The sequence below is a fragment of the Eurytemora carolleeae genome, unplaced genomic scaffold (assembly GCF_000591075.1).
Source record: "Eurytemora carolleeae unplaced genomic scaffold, Eaff_2.0 scaffold1254, whole genome shotgun sequence".
Classification (NCBI taxonomy): domain Eukaryota; kingdom Metazoa; phylum Arthropoda; class Copepoda; order Calanoida; family Temoridae; genus Eurytemora; species Eurytemora carolleeae.
In genome coordinates, this window is record NW_019397141.1 from 51,169 (window position 1) to 70,282 (window position 19,114).

Sequence of the window (19,114 nt, forward strand, 5' to 3'; positions counted from 1 at the left end):
CAGTGTGGGAGGTCTGGTTGCTGGGATTTATGGAAGGTCAAGGAAAAAGGGTCAATATCGTATCTAGGCATAATTACAGCCAGCAGAGAGGTATGAAGATACGTTAAAAAATAAGCTTTATGCTCACAGACGTACAGGGTGCTCATAAAAGTTTGAATTATATTCTAAAATTTTTTTTTCAAAGTACCAAAATTTCCATCCAAATTCTCAATGACTCACTAAAATTCCTGTAATCTAGTTACAATTTAAAGTGCATGTCCACCTAACTTCAAGTTGCCCTCAATGTAGAGAATTACGTGTCCAATTTCCAATGGTACCCTTAAGGGAGGGAGAAGGGAGGGGGTAGCTAATAGTTATACATTGAGGGGGTATACCTAAAGAGAGAGGGGGGTAGCTGATAAATATATCATGAAGGGGTATACCTTGAGGAGGTGGGGGTAGCTGATAAATATATCATGAAGGGGTATACCTTGCGGAGGGGGGTTGCTAATAATTATTTCATGTAGGGGTATACCTTGAGGGGGGGGGGGTAGCTGATAAATATATCATGAAGGGGTATACCTTGAGGGGGGCGTAGCTGATAAATATACCATGAAGGGGTTTACCTTGAGGAGGTGGGGGTAGCTGATAAATATATCATGAAGGGGTATACCTTGACAGCTGATATGACATGAACACAAGGATAAATTACAGTGTATAGTTGAGCACTTGAAGTGTAATAAATATAGTAACGTGTAGATATCATCTTCGTTCTTCAACAAGAGAAGATGAGAAGTGGAAAATAAAATGAAATGATACAAAGATGGATCCCATTCATGTATAAATAATTCATTATGTATTAATCATATATATACCCAGGGGGGGGAGGTGATAAATCCCCTTCACTCATAAGAGAAAATTATGATTTCTAGGGGGTTGTTTTGTTCTCGCCCCCCCCTTTGAAAAATTCTTTAACCTAAAAATGATTTGATAAAGCGGTAATTATGAAATCATAACAAAAAATGGTCAAAGCTTGTTTATTTTTTAAAAATTGTGACCTAATTTGATGTAATCGGTGTAATCACATGGACCCAACTTTAATATGCTGATCAAAGGTGACAGGCGACAAAATGCTGTTAAAAAATGCAATTGCACATATTTTAAATATTTCACATGCAATTCATAAAATTTGCTGTATAAGACAACATTTTGCATTTTTTTGTTTGATTTTTTTCTGAAAATATAGTTATCAACTTAAACTGGTATTTTTGGGAAGGTGAAAAAGTTAAGATGACTTTAAAAATGGATAAAATATGTATCATCATACTTATTTACAAAGTGAATTATGAGAAGAATTTGAAAGGACGGGCGTGAAATGATAAATTGAATAAATTAGATATTTCATGAATTCAATTTTTAAATTTAGTTAACTCATGATGCCATATATACCTCCCATACCGTAGGATAGGATCAGGATAGGATCAGGATAGGATCAGGATAGGATCAGGAACCCCCTCCTCCCCATAACATATTTGAGCCTTGAACCTACCATATTCTAACCCCCAAAATAACTAACCAAGTAATCAATTAGAATGAATCAGACAAGCGTGTTCAAGTTCTCAGCTACCACTAGATGCGCCGTTCAGGTCTCTTCAATCAGATTCCACATTTTCCTTATTTCTTCTCTTTAATCTTTCTTTTACTTCGTTTACTCCCATTTTTGGATCATTTATATTATTTCCTATATCATACATTTACATTAATTCCCTTCATGTTGATCTTCCTATCCTTGATCATTTATCCTAATTCCCATCTATATATAAATTTTGCTTTGGATCATGAATCCCAATTCCCAATTTATATAATTTACATTCATTCTCTTCATGTTGATCTTCTCATCCTTAATCATTTATCCTAATTCCCATCTATATATAAATTTGGCTTGTCTGTCTGTTTGTTTGTCTGTCCATTTGTTTGTATCCAATAAACGTCAAAACGGCTGAACCGATCAGGCCAAAATTTTTTGTGTGACATCACGTGACCACAGGGAAGGTTTATGAATGATAAAAATTTAAAAAAAATGTGTTTTAAAGGTTTTTAATTTTGTAAAAAAATTTAAATTCTTGAAAATCATATATCATAGTATCATATATTTACATTCATTCCCTTCATGTTGATCTTCTTATCCTTGATCATTTATCCCAATTCCCATTTCATATAATTTACATTAATTCCCTTCATGTGAATCTTCTCATCCTTATATTCCTAATCGCTTTTACATTTTTCCCCCACATCTGTCCCTAATCTTTTTATTCTATTCTCTGTTTATACAATTAGTTTTTATTTCCCACATTCCCTTTATCCCTATCCCTATCCCCCTTTACCTTCCTCCCGCTCCCTCTTTTTACTATTCCCCCCCCCCTGTCTGAAACCACCCGTTCCGGGTGTATCAATGACGCTATAAATAGGTTTGATAAGACCTAAGATTACCCTTCCTATATATAGCATTATTGGGAGGCATAAAGTTAAGAGTCTAGTATAAAAAGATGCGCCTACATATAAACACATGTGAGATAGGCTCGAATATACACACCACAGGGTGACTTAAAAAGGGCTGTTTTATACAAATTTACATCATTCATGTAGGATTCTGCTTCAATATCCCCTAATTGTTATGTTTTCATAAAATAAAACACCATTTTTTTTTCTGGGACACCCTTTATGTACATATTTGGTTAAACGGGATGTGCGTGAGGTATCTGGTAAATTTTGACGCATTTCCATAGACGTGCAAGAAGAGATGGGGGGGGGGGTGCTTAACATATTTGTATATTTTAACAAGCCCTAAATACGGTTCGTGTGCATGTTTATTGGGCAGTTTGTGGTGTTTGGATAAATGGATGTTAATTTGGGTAAAGTTTATAAATTTGGGTTTATGGTTGAATACAAATAGGTTTCCTTTCATTACAACATGCCTTTATATACCTTATTAGTAATGTTTACTATCGGTATTTTGGCACATTTGGTTGAGAACAGGACGGTTTCAGTTTTCTTCTCAATAATGGAAGTTGAACCTTCAATTTGTACTTTAATAGATAGTTTATGTTGATTTGTACTTTTCTAAAATAACCCTCCTTAAATTGATCTTTAAGAGCCAATTACACCAAAAAAAAACAAGGTATTAAGTTTAATGGGTAAACATTAAAAAGGCCAATTATAAAGACAATATGGATGAAAATTAAATGGGGTAAAAGCTTCAAATAGCTCTAATTGGATTTCGATTGTGGTTCTCAGTGCAATGATCTTTCTATAAAAAGACGATTGTATAAAGTATATTAAACTAAGACTAAATAAATGCTAAATCTTAAATCTTTGAATTTTCAAATGTCAACTGATTAAAAATTGCCAATTAAATTCTTCATACTTATATTAATGTCAAAATATTATTGTTTTTCATTTTAAAATATGTCGTTCAAAATTTTGAAGATAAGAAACGTGCTTCGTTCTGCTTCAAACCTTTGACATCTATTCTCCGTAAATATAGTGATGACATTTAGTTTATATCGGTCCTTGCCATGAAAACTAAGGAAATAAAATATTCGAAACAAAACGGGTTTTAGTTATTGCAAAAAGTTTTTAAAAAGTTTACAAATTACATTTCTGTTTTTCACTTCCCAACTTTTTATTTGTGATTAATTATGTATATGGTGGCTAATTGTCCAACTTAATGTTAGTTTTAAACTATTTCAATTTTTGAGCTGGCAACTTTTGAAAAGGCCCAATTTTAATCTCTTCGGTTATGAGAAATCGTTTATTCTGGTGCGAGGAGAGAAAGAGTTTAACTCATTCCGTCGATTAAAAAAATTTTAATCTTGATTACTCGCCTCATAGTCGGAGACCTGAACGCAAACATGAAACAGTTGACAGTGCGCCTCGAGATCTGCGTAGTAGCCGCCGGTCACTTTATCCTCACATGTAAACCCGGTTTCTGGTAAATCATCCGGATTTAGATTCGGCGGCCGCAGCTGACTGTACACTGGGACAAACGTACACAAACCTGAAAAAATTGATTATTTATTCATCATAAAAGTTTTAAAATTCATTGATTTAACTTTTTAAACTTTAGTTTAACTTTGGATTAGTTGCGATAATTAATTTTTCTATGTTTACATTTTACAAAATACTGGTAATAATTTAAATCTATATATATATATATATAAATCAATGAGGGGGTATACCTAAAGAGAGGGGGGGGTAGCTGATAAATATACCATGAAGGGGTATACCTTGAAAAAATGCATTGGATGAAGATATAAGACGGAAACGGAAAAGTTAGGAAAATCGCAAAAAAACTAAATATTTTGCGAAATTTTGACAGATTTGCAGACGTTTGATCGAAATATGTTAACATACAAATACGGATCAGGATTTTTTTTCACTTCAACTTCAACTTCAACTTAATGCTGTATGATACTATAATGGTTTTTATGATTCAGGCAATGGTAGGATTTAATTTTCGAACATTGTAAAATTTAATTAATTAATTAATTTAAATTTTATAAAATCTTGGTTTACAATATTAGTTTCTTGGTCTGTAATTTATAATCTATAAACTATTTTTGAATAGTTAATTTTGTTAATTAAAATTCAAATTTATTAAATGAATCTTTTTGGAATAGGCGTTATATTCTAAACACTTAATTTAAGGTTTTTTATTATTCAGTTTGTTAGTTTTTTACTCCGACTAATGACTAAAAATATCTTGATGAATAAGAAGATTTAAATAATTTTTTCTCTGTTGTATAATTAATCTCCATCCTATGCAGAATTAGGGATTAATTTAATTCTTTCCGATATCCCGTGATCCTCAAAGTACCCACATTGGATATCGAGATTAAGCATTCAAAATTAGAAATTTCTACACAAACAATGGTAAAAAAGGAGCAATTTGGAACTTATCGGTTAATTGTAAGTTGTTTTTTACCTTACTTTAAATGTATACATGAACAAATAAGAAAAAGAATGTTCGAGAATTGCCGGATTTTGTAAAGTAATTCCCGCAGATTTCAAGATTTTTCTAAGAGAAAATATACGAATTATAAACAAATTGTAAACTTTAATTTACGACATCGCACACAGCGCACATGCCGTGTACCGATTCTGGGCATTTCTATTCCTCTCCAGGTGTCCTATAGGTAATTTACAACTGGTTGTAAAACAGTTTTCAGTAGCAGTTAAAATCCATCATTTTTGAACGAAAAATAAATACCCGGCCAAGCTTTGAAGGGGGATTCGCAAAAAATACGCAAAGAATACTTTTCTATTTTGAAAAACACACGCAGGCAGCTATGTAGAGGAGTAGGGATGTTAACATTTTCATTTTTCAGAAAAACGATCGTTTCGTTATGACAAACGACGACAAAAATCGAAACAAAACGATCGTTTTTAAAAATGATTGTTTTTTTTAAAAAGCTCGTTTTTTAAAATGGTAATTTTTAAAACGATAGTTTTTCAAAACGCTCGTTTTTAAAAACGATCGTTTTTAAAAACGTTCGTTTTGATAAAATTCGTCGTTTCGTTAACGATCGTAAACAACGACTCTTTGTTAACGATCGTTTACGACAACCTTCGTTAACGATCGTTAACGACGACCCCTTCGTTAACGATCGTTAATGAAGAGAGGAAACCGACCTGAAGGGCATCTGTACTTATCATTGAGTAGTTTTTAAGAAAATATCAAGGAGTTTTAACTCCCCTACAACTGTTAAACTTCATGTAAGACGACATTCAATAAAGTTGCATGTATTTTTTTTTCCAAAACGACGGTTTTTATAAAGTTCGTCGTTTCGTCAACGATCGTTAACGACAACCCTTCGTTAACGATCGTTAACGACGACCCTTCGTTAACGATCGTTAACGACGACCCTTCGTTGACGATCGTTAACATAATTGTCAATAACTTTTTTTTAAAAACGATAGTTTTTTTTAAAACAATCGTATAAAAAACGGTCGCAAATCGTTTTAATAAAAACGACCGTTTTCAAAAACGATCGCTATTCGTTTTCTAAAAGTTCAAAACGAGTGGGTCGTTTTTAAAAACGATCGTTTTTTTCCGAAAACGAAACGATCGTTTTTGAAAACGAAACAAAAAACGATCGTTTAACGATCGTTTACAAAAACGATTAACAACCCTATAGAGGAGGGGGAGGAGTAAATGTAAACTGTAAGTTGCGACATTTCCTTACATATAAAAAGCTATTTCCATCCCACCCCCCTGGCTAATATCATTTAAAATCATCCTTATGAAAAAGGAAACAAAATCTAGCTGAATAATTTACGGACAGATTTTATCTCGGCACCCAGTTGAGTTATAAATCATGTGTGAAACCTCCACCATCCTTCTATATAACCTTATACAGTCAGATCATTACAGCTAGTTAATGATTTCTAGGTGGGTTGTTAGCAGAGCCCTACAGGGCGTAAAAAAAACTATAGCAAAATATATTGTAAAAAAATGAACAAACGGCGCTAGTTTTTTCAGAAAGCTTTAATTAAGCTAATTTATAATATAAGTTTTATTTCTTCAGATTTTTGGGACACATAGTATAGGAGAACCTTATCCGACTTGTATCATCCTTATCAATCCACGTATTTGATCTTCTGACCTGACCAAAAATGTTCTAGCTCCGTATACCCCTGGATACTCTGGATAATTCACAGAAATTGATTTCTCCATGTGTGCTCATTTATACAGGGATGGGAAGATTTGATTAATAAGGTCCTTTACTAGATGTACAACGACGAAGGTGGGAAATTATGGCATGACAGGAGCAGGGAGGTATTCCATGAAGATTAAATTAAAAGTTTTCTGTCGAGGTTTCATGAGAGGGTTCGGTGAATCCATATATTGCTCTTGGTAAACTGTATACCAGAGATTTCATAACATTGACATTTTTTAATCACGTCTTCAGTCTTTAACTCTAGTACAAATATATTGATTAAACAAACTTGGATTATTTGATTTAACAGAATTTATAGTTTGAAATATCTAAGGTTTACATCATATGGTTGAAAAGATATAGAGAGTCACATTTTTTTAGACCATCCTAAACCAAAGGTTTACTGGTTATGGTTTCAGCTCGCTTAAAAATATATAGATTTTTATCTTAAAAGTTATAAATCTTAAAGGTCTTACATAAATTTAAATACTACTTAAACCCCTCAAGCTAGTAACTAAAACAGATTAAGCATTAAATGAGTGTTTTAGGAGGATTCAAGATTTATGCATTTAAATTCTATTTCCATTAGTTTTCAGCAAAAACTTAAATATTCACAATGTTTAAGAAGAATAATAATAATTATAAGATCTTTTTATTTTTAAATAATTTTCAAGCGCAATTTTTTCAAAAGCTCTTTAAATTATGATGATTTGAAACTTATTAAAAATTTAAAATAATAAATTGTAACAAAACTGAATACTTGAAAGTGGAATTTGGGCTTCTGCATTAAATATAATTTCGAAATAATGGTCTTAATAATTTAGCAATGAAAGAAATAAGTTTAAGGTTGCAAGAAACATGGATGTTAGAGAAAAGACTGAATAAGTTTACGGTTGTAAGAAACATGGATGTTAGAGAAAAGACTGAATAAGTTTACGGTTGCAAGAAACATAGATGTTAGAGAAAAGACTGAATAAGTTTATGGTTGCAAGAAACATAGATATATATATATATATATATATATATTCAGTATACAATTTTACTTTTTTTCTAATTATATACTTCCCTACATATCGTAGCAATCCTTTAAAATATTTAAAATATCTTTTATCAAAATTAAATTTAGAAAAACACTTTTAGAAAATAGCAGACAAAATTGTTAATCGCTCTGAACCTATTCACACTTATTTAACCAACAACTGATAATGGATTTTGGATGGATATTGGAAAATTATGAAAACTGAAAAGATTTAAATTCGTCACACAGTTCTTCACTTCTTTAATTTGTAGTTTTGTTTTTTAATAAAGTTCCTTTCGTCAAAAATCCATTATATTTCAGATATTTTGCTGCATTCTATTCTATAATTGAATCAATCAACCAATCAATCGATATTTCAAGTAAATGCCAAAAGGTCAAAAATTGAAATTCTATTTCGAAACAAAACTAATTTCGATTTCTCTAAAAATCTTCTTTATTCACAATGTGTTTGATAAAGGAAAATTTGATCCAAGAATATAAAAATCAAATTTAATTACTTTTGATAAAGTAAAATACAAGTTTACTGCTATAGGAGTTTAAATATGAAAATATTATGAATCCCAAATATGAAATAACAGTGTGCAATAATATGCGTTGAAATACACGGTTTTAATACGTTTAATGATAATGAATTCGTGTTATTTTCAAAAATGTTCAAACACGCAAATCCGACCATTTTATCAGAATTAACATCTTCACATTCATTCCCTCCCCTTCTTCTCCACCCTTCCTATCCTCTTTACCCCCCTCCACCTTCCTTTCTTCTCCACCCCTCCTATCCTTTTTACCCCCCTCCATCTTCCTTTATTCCCTTCTCCACCCTTCCTATCCCATTTACCCCCTTTCCTTCCCTTTTATCCTTTCCACCTTTCCTTTATTCCCTTCTCCTCCCTTCCTATCCTCTTCACCCCCCTTCCTTCCCTTTTATCCTCTCCACTCTTCCTTTATTCCCTTCTCCACCCTTATATGCCCCCTACCCAATCCTGATTTTTATTTTGTTCTTAGTCGCATAATTTTCTTCAACAAACTTTTCCGTTACTGAAATATTCCATCATTTTTATTTTGTTACTTATTCAATCCTCCCCTTTTTATACTCTCAATAGATGAGACTAAGTAGACGACTTGAAAAGTTTAAATTGAGATGTCTGCACCTTGAATGTGATCTTTAAATGGATTATTCAAAAATATGGCAAAAAAAATTTTATAGTTTCATGAAATCCCGAATGTAAGGAAACAGAACAGTATTAGTTCTTCTGTACAGTCGTCTCTGTAATCTCATGCTTATGTGGGCAACCCCTTATCTTACCAATTCCCCTTTTCATTTCATATCCCCCCCCCCTAAATTGACGAGGCCCTTCTAGTTCCTCAAACTCTATCTTTTATCTTTGGTTCCGCCCCTCTATTTACATCCTTCAATTAACTTTCATTTTATCTTTGATAACCTTCTATACAAAGTCCCCTTAGGACAGAAGCTTTTAATAGGTCTCGAAATTTAAAGGGTTTCCTTACTAAAAAAAAATTATCAAAAAAGGGAAAAATGTTGCTTATATTTTTTACCCTCTGCTGTAGAAATCCACGTGTCGCTAGCTAGACCACTTAATTTTAGATACATCTTCAAATAAAGCACTGTAAATATGTCGACCATAGTTTACCCTCTGCTGTAGAAATCCACGTGTCGCTAGCTAGACCACTTAATGTTAGAAACATCTTTGAATAAAACACCGTAAATATGTCGACCATGTGAATCCTAAAGTGTGAAGGATAAGAGTTGTGTAACATTAAACTCAAGTTTATTCAATTCTTTAAATATATTTAAAGATGAACATAATTTCAACTGAAATTACATATTCAGGAAATTCATAACTTTTTTCAACCATACAATCATTATATCACAAAAATTCATTTTTCACCAGTAAAATTTAACGAAACTTATACTTTACTATACATAAAGTAGTAATCATATAACCGATTCGCCTCAACTTTTAACTGGATTGTTCTTAGCTTCGTTTAAAAATTCAAAATCGAGCCGTTTAATGTTTATAGAGAAAGTTGAGTTCCCCAAGCTAATTTCTAAACTGTTCATATTTTCAAATTGAATAATTCATTCTCTTTAAATTTTAAATAATTTTTTTAGCCACCCTCTGTAAGAAATTGAATCCTAATATCCCATGACAAAGCCTAGAATGTTTTTATCCAGGTCTATTATTCTTATTTGGTTAACCAACCAATATATCAAGGTTAAGCATTCAACAGACTTTAGATTCAAACAATAAAAATAGGAATTAAAATTCTAAACTACAGGAAATGCCAAGAACATAAAAAAAACTTATAGCTGATCATTAATTCTTTAATAAGACTTAACAATTTATCAAAATTTTAAATTCTTTAAAAATAAGAAACCAACTTGAAAATGCTGCCTTATTATAGTTCTACTTTTCACAAAGGAATTGAGTCTTTGCCACAAATTATGTTTTTCAAATCCCTTGATCTTTGCAACCTTAGATATGTCAAACTATTAATTATGTTAGATCCAATAATCTAAGTTTAAAATATTAAAGATTTACACCATCAGTTTGCAAAGATAAAGAGAAAATTTAAGTTTGTGGCAAAGACTCAATTCTGTTTACAAAAAAAATGGCTGTATATTCCAAAGTTGATTAGGAATCCTTTTTTATATTTTTAAATAGATATAAACTTATTATTGCAATATAATTGTAAATATACTTTACTGAGAGATCCATAACACTGTGAAATAGGAAGACGACAGTTATGATGCACAGCAATTTTGCAGTGTACACAGAGCCATTTCACTTTGCAAGTTGGGTTTCAACTAATTGATTAAATGTCGTCTTCATATTCCATAGTTTTTTATGTTCACTCAATAGACTTCAATATTGTAGTTGAAGAAAACACTCATGAGCTGAATAACAAAAGGATTTAACCTTCATTTAATTACAAGTAAATCATTAGTTAATTAATTAATTAGTTCAGAAACTAATTAACATGAACAAATCTGTATATGCTTGAAAATTGGACTATAGACATTAGAAACAAAGTTAAGCCTTCTTTGAAAAGATTTTCGAAAATTTTTGTATTTTTTTTTGTTAATTCTAAATATTTGTGATAAGAAGAAAACCCTGAAAAGCTTTTTCTGATAAAGTATGAACTAGAAAAAGTGACTTGCACATTTCAATTGCAAGAAAACAATTAGGAATTATTTAAACTAAACCTAGAAAAATTACAATTTGTTCCATATTATTGTTTACATAAAGGTTTTTAAGGGTACCGTTGTGAATGCACATTGCCATCTTTGCATGGAGGTTTACTTTAAATTACAGTTCTTTCTAAGAAGTGTGTTTATATTTCAAATAAAATGGTTAAATATTTCATAAATCAAATAGTTTTCTTAAAACTTTATCAAAAATCCTGAAAACCACAAAGTCCTGAGTATTGATCCTAGAATGAAATGGTAAACACAGATCATTAGATCGTAGGCTCAGGAAGTGTAGATATTGTTTATCATAAATCAATATGTAATTCAAGATGATCAATATGTAAGGGGATGGATTTCTGATGATTGATAGGCGCCGAATATGCAAAATCCTACGAAATAAAAGTATTGTTTTCTATTTTAATGCAAGATCTGTATTAGTAGGTATCTAGTAATAAAAATAATTACTAAGAATCTACAGGGTGTTTCTCAACAACTGATATTTTTGATTTGCTAACATTTTATTGAAAAATCCGGGAAATTGACTAGCTTGAAGGGGCATTTCATATTCTGGTATGATAAAAACGGCTCCAGACAGAATTGATAGGCCATATTAATATAGCCCTTTTACTAAAGAGTAGAAAATCTGGATTATCCTGGAATATGGAAAACTTCGAAATGAGCTTCAGGTTCGCCGAGACTTCAGGTTACAGTTATTGCTCAACCCGCTACTGATGAAAAACTTAAAATGATTTTGGAAGAGTTTTCTGTTTCCCTGCAGCCTGCAGAAATCAGAAAGTATGTCAGTCACATGAGAGATCGCGCCAGAGACTATATGATATAATGGAGCCTGTTTATTTTAAGTCACAGCTAAACCAACTTAGAAAAGTTCATATGAACGCGGCGATTTTGCTTAAAACGTAAATGTCACAATCTAGTTTAAATAACAATATATTCATTGAAAGCTTATTAGGTCGTTTTACTTGAAATTTAAGCAAATCAGTTGTAGAGAAGCACCCTGTAGTAAGGCTATATTGTAGAGAAGCACCCTGTAGTGAGGCTATATTGTAGAGAAACACCCTGTAGTAAGGCTATATTGTAGAGAAGCACCCTGTAGTAAGGCTATATTGTAGAGAAACACCCTGTAGTAAGGCTATATTGTAGAGAAACACCCTGTAGTAAGGCTATATTGTAATTATTTACTTGAAAAAGCAAATGTTTTTACAGAAGAAACTATTTTGGAGTTAAATAACTAAAAACCGAAAAGTTGCACAGTGATATCATCTCTTTTTATTCCCATACACAGTGGTTGAGATGAGGGACGTTATATATAAAGTGTATTCAAATGTTAAGAAGATTTAGGATTGAGATTAGAGCATACAATAAGACTTGGAGGGATATAATGTAGAATTTAAAATAAAAAAATAGAAAATCTACGAACTATTTAAATAAAAATTGAAACTTAGAAACTGTTGTTTACTTGTGCTTTATGAACGTCTAGTACTAGGTGCCGAAAAAAACTTATTAAAGGCATCACAAAAATCTGTAAATGTTCCAACATTTCAAAACTAAGAAAGTTTTTTGAAACTGCAAAAATCCTACCCTAGGAGAAAATAAAAGCAACTGTTAAGAAAAAAATAAACAATTTTAAAGTTTTTAAAACCTCTCATATATTTGTGGAACGTTTCAAAGGTGCACGTTCTGCTTTATTGGCGGAGTAGATGCAGCTATTAATGCTACTGCATGATGGAGGGAGGAGGGGGGGGGGGTGATTTTAGACATCCATAATTTTCTATCCAATTACAATTACATTGTAAGTATAGTCCTGAATCCCTTCTCAATGGCTACTGCATGACTTTGTATTTGATTCTATTGAAACAAATTCGTATTCATTGTACGAGGGTTAACTTTCTTATCAATACATGACTAATTAGTTAAATTATAGGCTGCGAATTGGGGGGTTCTTTACAGCCTTATCTGAGTTCATCAATAACATTCTTTACAATATTTTTAAATAAGTCAAGACAATCTTAGTTAATTTTCAAAACATAATTTTCCATTCTATTCCAGGCATCATTAAAGGGATTGTGGCCGTACTTTCGAGGGGCCTTTTGGTTTTAAAGTGTCTATTCAGATTCACCACGGTACCCTTAAAGATGTGTCAGATTCACCATGCACGGTAGCCTTAAAGATGTGTCAGATTCACCATGCACGGTACCCTTAAAGATGTGTCAGATTCACCATGCACGGTACCCTTAAAGATGTGTCAGATTCACCATGCACGGTACCCTTAAAGATGACACTTATCAAGTTTTCTAAGAACTTTGCAACCTAATTTCGTAGACCTTACTACTCAAACCATACTTACTGCATATATTTCGTAGACCTTACCACTCAAACCATAAAATCTGTTATGCCCAAATGTTGAAATATCGCAGGTATTAAGTTCCTTTATTAATCTATTTCAGTTTACTGCATATATTTCATTTTTTTGTTTCGGTTCAAATACAACACACATACGTTATACTAAAGTTACAGGGAGACCAGGGGGAAAACTCAGACTACGAAATATGTTCTTCTGAAATTTAAGAATAACTTGTCTCACAAAATTCTAAATTTTTTCAAATTAACCAAGAAATTTTTATGTTTTTAGCCACCCATAATTTAAAAAAAAGGCTGAAGTTTTGATGTTTTTTTCCGCCCACCCTGTAACAGAAAAGTAAGGAACTCTAATTAGTATTCAAACAGTGTCGATGCATGGACTCGCTCCAGGAAATGGAATTATTGAATACAAAGATGGAATATTGAGATTTTATACACTTAACAACACAAATATATGTATTTAATGTTTAGGATACAAACCAAACAAACAATTTAAATGCAATTCAATTTCAATTTAAAACCATGAATTTTTGGAGGAAGCAATTCTTTTGAATTAGAATTCATTATTTTTCTCTCTGAGAATTCTCATTTTGCCAGCGCTTATTCCGATTCTACAATTTCAAGGAATTATGATGGGTTATATTCTCATACATTAAAGTATTATTGAAATTCTATAAAATTACTCATATGTAGAGAATTGGGAAGATTTGGTGTGACTAATATTATAGCAAATGTCCTAGTTGCGCCTCTGAACCTTATTGGGTCGATATTGTAAAACACATTAATTCTTGTTTCCCATTCTGATCTGATGAATAAAGCTGAGGAAGATAATGAAGATAATGATGCTATTGATGAAATTGATGACGCCCCTGCAGCTAAAAATTTGACATACTATCATTAAACATCAGTTTTCAGCAAAACTAAAAATTCATAATATTCCACTCAGAAACTAGTGCTTTTTATAGCTTTTAAGAAACATGGCTGAAAAATCAGAGATGAAGACGATTGTTCAAAACCAATGGAGTTCATTTTAAGAAAACATTATTCACATAAATGTACTTATTTCATTGTGAAATACATTAAATACTAATTAATGTATGCCATTACTTTATTTGTTTTGCAAACAAAATCGTACTTATTTTTCAAGTCACAAAAATATTGAAAGTAAATTTTGTTGAAAAAAGTTCATAGATCTTTTTAAATATTTTTATGTAAAGAGCCCAACCCTATCTGAAAACTTTATGTATGTGAGTAAAGGTTTATAGAGTAGTTCAGAAGTAAGGGTTGAGTGATTAATTACGGTTAAGGGCACATACGAGAAAGACGTCAAAAGTTCACTGCTAAATATGCAAGTTCTTAATGAGAATGACCCCATAACAGTTTACTATATAAATCTTCAGGATTTCCGGGCAAAAGAAGTTCATTTGTAGGATCCAATAATGAATCCTGAAAACCCAGGATATCCCTGAGAACTGAATGCATAGAGCAGTCTGTAGGTCTAAATATCTTTGTTTTAATAATGAACAAAACATCTGAAGATTTAATATATCACACAGAGCAACCTGCACATGGCTTGATTATGTCTTTAGAAGTCTTAGAATAGTGGCAATCAATTTCCAGATCTATATCTCTAGGGTCAACATAATGAACCTTGCAGAACTCCTGGGTATTGAGGATATCCCTGAGACCGAACTCGAGTATTTAGTTCAAGATCTAATTATCTCAGCTCTGGTCCAATAATATAACCAGAAAAACGTTTGTATATATAGGATATCCCTGAGACTGAACTAGCAGTATTTAGTTCCAAGATCTAAATATCTCTAGTCCAATAATGAACCCTGCGAAACTCCTGTGCATTCAGGATATCTTTGAGACTGAACTTGCTGTATTTAGTCCTAAGGTGTATATATCTCTGGTCCAATAATGAACCCTGGGGAACTCCTGTGCATTCAGGATATCTTTGAGATTGAACTTGCTGTATTTAGTTCCAAGATGCATATATCTCGGGTCCAATAATAAACCCTGAAGAATCCTGTGCATTCAGGATATCCCTAAGACTAAAACTTGCTGTTTTTAGTCCCAAGATGTAAATATTTCGGGTCCAATAATGTACCATGAAAAACTCCCTTATATTCAGGATATAACTAAGACTGAACTTGCTGTATTTAGTCCCAAGATGTACATATCTCGGGTCCAATAATGTACCCTGAAGAACTCCCTTATATTCAGGATATCCCTGAGACTGAACTAGCTGTATTTAGTCCCAAAATGTACATATCTCGGGTACAATTATGGACCCTGAAGAACTCCCTTATATTCAGGATATCCCTGAGACTGAACTAGCTGTATTTGGTCCCAAGATGTACATATCTCGGGTCCAATAATGTACCCTGAATAACTCCCTTATATTCATGATATACCATAATACTGAACTTGCTGTATTTAGTCCCAAGATGTATATATATCGGGTCCAATTATGGACTGAAGAACTCCCTTATATTCAGGATATACCTAAGAATGAACTTGCTGTATTTAGTCCCAAGATGTATATATCTCGGGTCCAATAATAGACCCTGAAGAACTCCCTTATATTCAGGATATATCTAAGACTGAACTTGCTGTATTTAGTTCCAAGATGTATATATCTCGGGTCCAATAATGAACCCTGAATAACTCCCTTATATTCAGGATATCCCTGAGACTGAACTAGCAGTATTTAGTCCCAAGATGTTATATTTCAGGTCCAATAATGAACCTTGAAGAACTCCCTTATATTCAGGATATCCCTGAAACTGAACTAGCGGTATTTAGTCCCAAGATGTTATATTTCAGGTCCAATAATGAACACTGCAGAACTCCCTTATATTCAGGATATCCCTGAGACTGAACTAGCGCTATTTAGTTCCAAGAATGTATACATCTCGGGTCCAATAATGAACCCTGAAGAACTCCCTTATATTCAGGATATCCCTGAGACTGAACTAGCGGTATTTAGTCTAGATTAATCAACCAGGAATTATGAAGGAAGGATGTGTGGGGAGTAATTTAAAGCTCATGTTAATATCACGGTAGGTCAAAATATATACCGCAGGGTTCTTCTTCCCCGTCCCACCCCCCTCCCTCCCCCTCATTCTTCCTTTATTCCTTTTCTTGTCTAAAACATAGCCAAACAAATACACCAATGCATGCTTCTTTTTAATTACCTTTTTAATGACCTTTTTATAGTTTTAACTCTTCCTCAAAAGCTTTTCAAAATCTTCATTATAGGCCCCTAATAATCTTTACTACAGGTTTAAAAATTCTCATTAAAAGGACTGTGAGCGTAATTTCAAGTGACCCTTCATGCAAAGATGTCAATGTCAATTCACAATGGCACCCTTAAAAGCGTTGTCTGATCAAGTATGAATTAGATATTAATGTTTATTATTTTCAAAGCTAGTTTATTTTCAAGGATTTAAGGGTACCGTTGTCATCGAATCGGGGCATTGCGGAGGGTCACTTGAAATTACACTTACGGTCCCTTCATACCCCCAGAAGATATGAAAATATAAAAGTATTCTTAAAAACTAAGGTTTCTTTTAAATTTAGATATAATTGCTATTTTTTTAATGATAAAACTAGAATTTAATTACTTATGTATAAACAATCAAACATATAATTCAGGGGGTTTCTGCCCCCCCCCCCCTCCCCTCCAATTATTGTTGAACAAATTTTGAAAATGTGTTGATAGGGATGATACACCCTGTAATTGTATACCTAAAGGATCCCTCCTGCAAATCTATGTAATGAAATTCCTATTCTCTCATCCATTAAATACTTGAATCTCAGATATGATCATATAATCTAATTTATAAATGGCATTAAATCAGATTTAAGAATAGAGTGCTCCATAGTTTTATTACTTTGGAGCACAGTGGATCCCAAAATATTATGGAACAAAATTATGACAAAAATATTGTTCGAATATGCAGGGAGAACTGACCCTCTTGATCCATGTATCAAAACTGTAGCAAATAAACCTTGGAGTAATTTTAGATCCTGCTTTATTCTATTTTATATTGGCGACCACTGTATAGTTGGTAGATATGATGAGGATGAATTAATAAATGAATGGAGAGAAGTTATGAGATTTATAACTCTACGTGTTGATAATTTATACAATTAGATTAACGTATTAGATACACTCCATATTACTCATGTAGTGTAGATATAAACCTACAGATCATTTTATCCAAATAAACAGATGAAAGAGGATAAGTTTATGAGGGAGGGGGTAGGATATGTAAAGAAAAAGTAGGTGTGACGGGAAAACTAAGGAAATGAACTTAACGGAAGAAAGGAAAAAGGAAGTGTAGAAAAAGGAAAAGTTAAAAGGAAAAAGAATGGATTAGAAGTTTGAAAAATGGAAGAGTTAGAATGGAAAAGGTCTGGATTATAAGTTAAAAAAATGGAAGAATTAGAAAGAAAAAGGTAAGATAAAAAGTGCAAGAAAGGAAAGACTTAGAAAGGAAAAAGAATGGTTTAGAAGTTTGAAAATTGGAAGAGTTAGCGAGGAAAAAGAAAGCATAAGAAGTATGAAAAAGGGTAGAGTTCGAATGAAAAAAGAATGAGAAGAAGTTTAAAAATTGGAAGAGTTAGAAGGGAAAAAGGAAAATAAGAAGTGTAAGAAAGAAAAACGAATGGATGAGAAGTTTAAAAATTGGAAGAATAAGTGTGCGAAACGAAACAGTTAAGGACGTAAACAGTGTTGGAGTATAAACGAAGTAACGAAGTAAGTAAAACTAAAAAATGAGAAGAGGATAAAAAATGGATTTTGAAAGGGAAAAGAACAGAAAAATACAAGAAATGAAAAAAAGCAGAAAGAGATTAATATTTAAATCAGAAACTTACCAACTACTAGAAGAAGAAACTGCATTTTTCTAAACTAAATATCCCCGGGTTGGGACAAGTATTTTCAGTTCCCTATATCATTCACTGTTTCACTTTGATCTGTTATTTATCGACTCGTCCTCGCCCTTCTCGTTTCACATTTTAGATTTTTTTTGTTTTTCGCATTTTCAAAAGGGCCGGACTGTAGACGTTATATCTAGTAACCTTTGTCTGTATGCAAATTATTGTGTTATCCCTGTGTTTCTATCTCAAAGTTGATAGTTTTCTATTGCTGTTCTCTGTATAAATGTGACTTGCATAGATAAGAAAGGAAAAGAGGAAAATTTTTACCTTTTCAAAACTTTTGAAAAAGAAAAACGACAATATCACCCTCATTGTTAACCCGATACATGGGGTACCGTTGTGAATCTGACTTGTCTGGCCATGAATGGTCAAAAAATTACGTCACCAGAATAAAACACAATATAATATTTACTAATTTATCGATGTAAAATATCATCTTTTTCTGCAAACAACAGACTAGCGTTCCATTTTCTTTGCTATTAATTTGTCTTTTAAACCCTGTAGTTTTTAAAACTGTACGTTTAATGTAAAACATCTTTTGTAAGTATGTAAACTGTTAATAGTTCTAGTGTTGATATATCTTGTAAAGTATTCTATTTGAACGAATTTAAATTTCCTTTTTAAAAATAAGTTTTAATCTTATGTCTTCAAGATTAAGTATTTGAAATCCAAGGATTTTTTTATCATTTGAAGTTAACGATACATACACCATTAACTGAGGTTTTTATGCGTTCTGCAGTATATAGATATTGTAGGGTTTAGTGGAGAGTGGATGTTATTTTTGATAAATTTGGATCTAGATAAATTCATCTTTTTTAAAAGATTATTTTT

General features: G+C 32.2%; 1 protein-coding gene across 3 annotated transcripts in view; it reads right to left on the reverse strand.

Moving 5' to 3' along the window:
• The window catches only part of LOC111712287 (uncharacterized), a 35,323-nt gene extending 16,979 nt beyond the window's left edge, over positions 1-18,344 (reverse strand). For all 3 annotated transcript variants that reach the window (XM_023486860.1, XM_023486859.1, XM_023486858.1), the window contains exons 1-2: positions 18,221-18,344; positions 3,864-4,036 (exon numbers count right to left, since the gene is read on the reverse strand). In XM_023486860.1, the coding sequence (XP_023342628.1) occupies positions 3,864-4,036; positions 18,221-18,245 (198 nt within the window). In that variant the 5' untranslated portion in view covers positions 18,246-18,344. The remainder of the gene's footprint in view (positions 1-3,863; positions 4,037-18,220) is intronic.
• Positions 18,345-19,114: the final 770 nt, after the last annotated feature.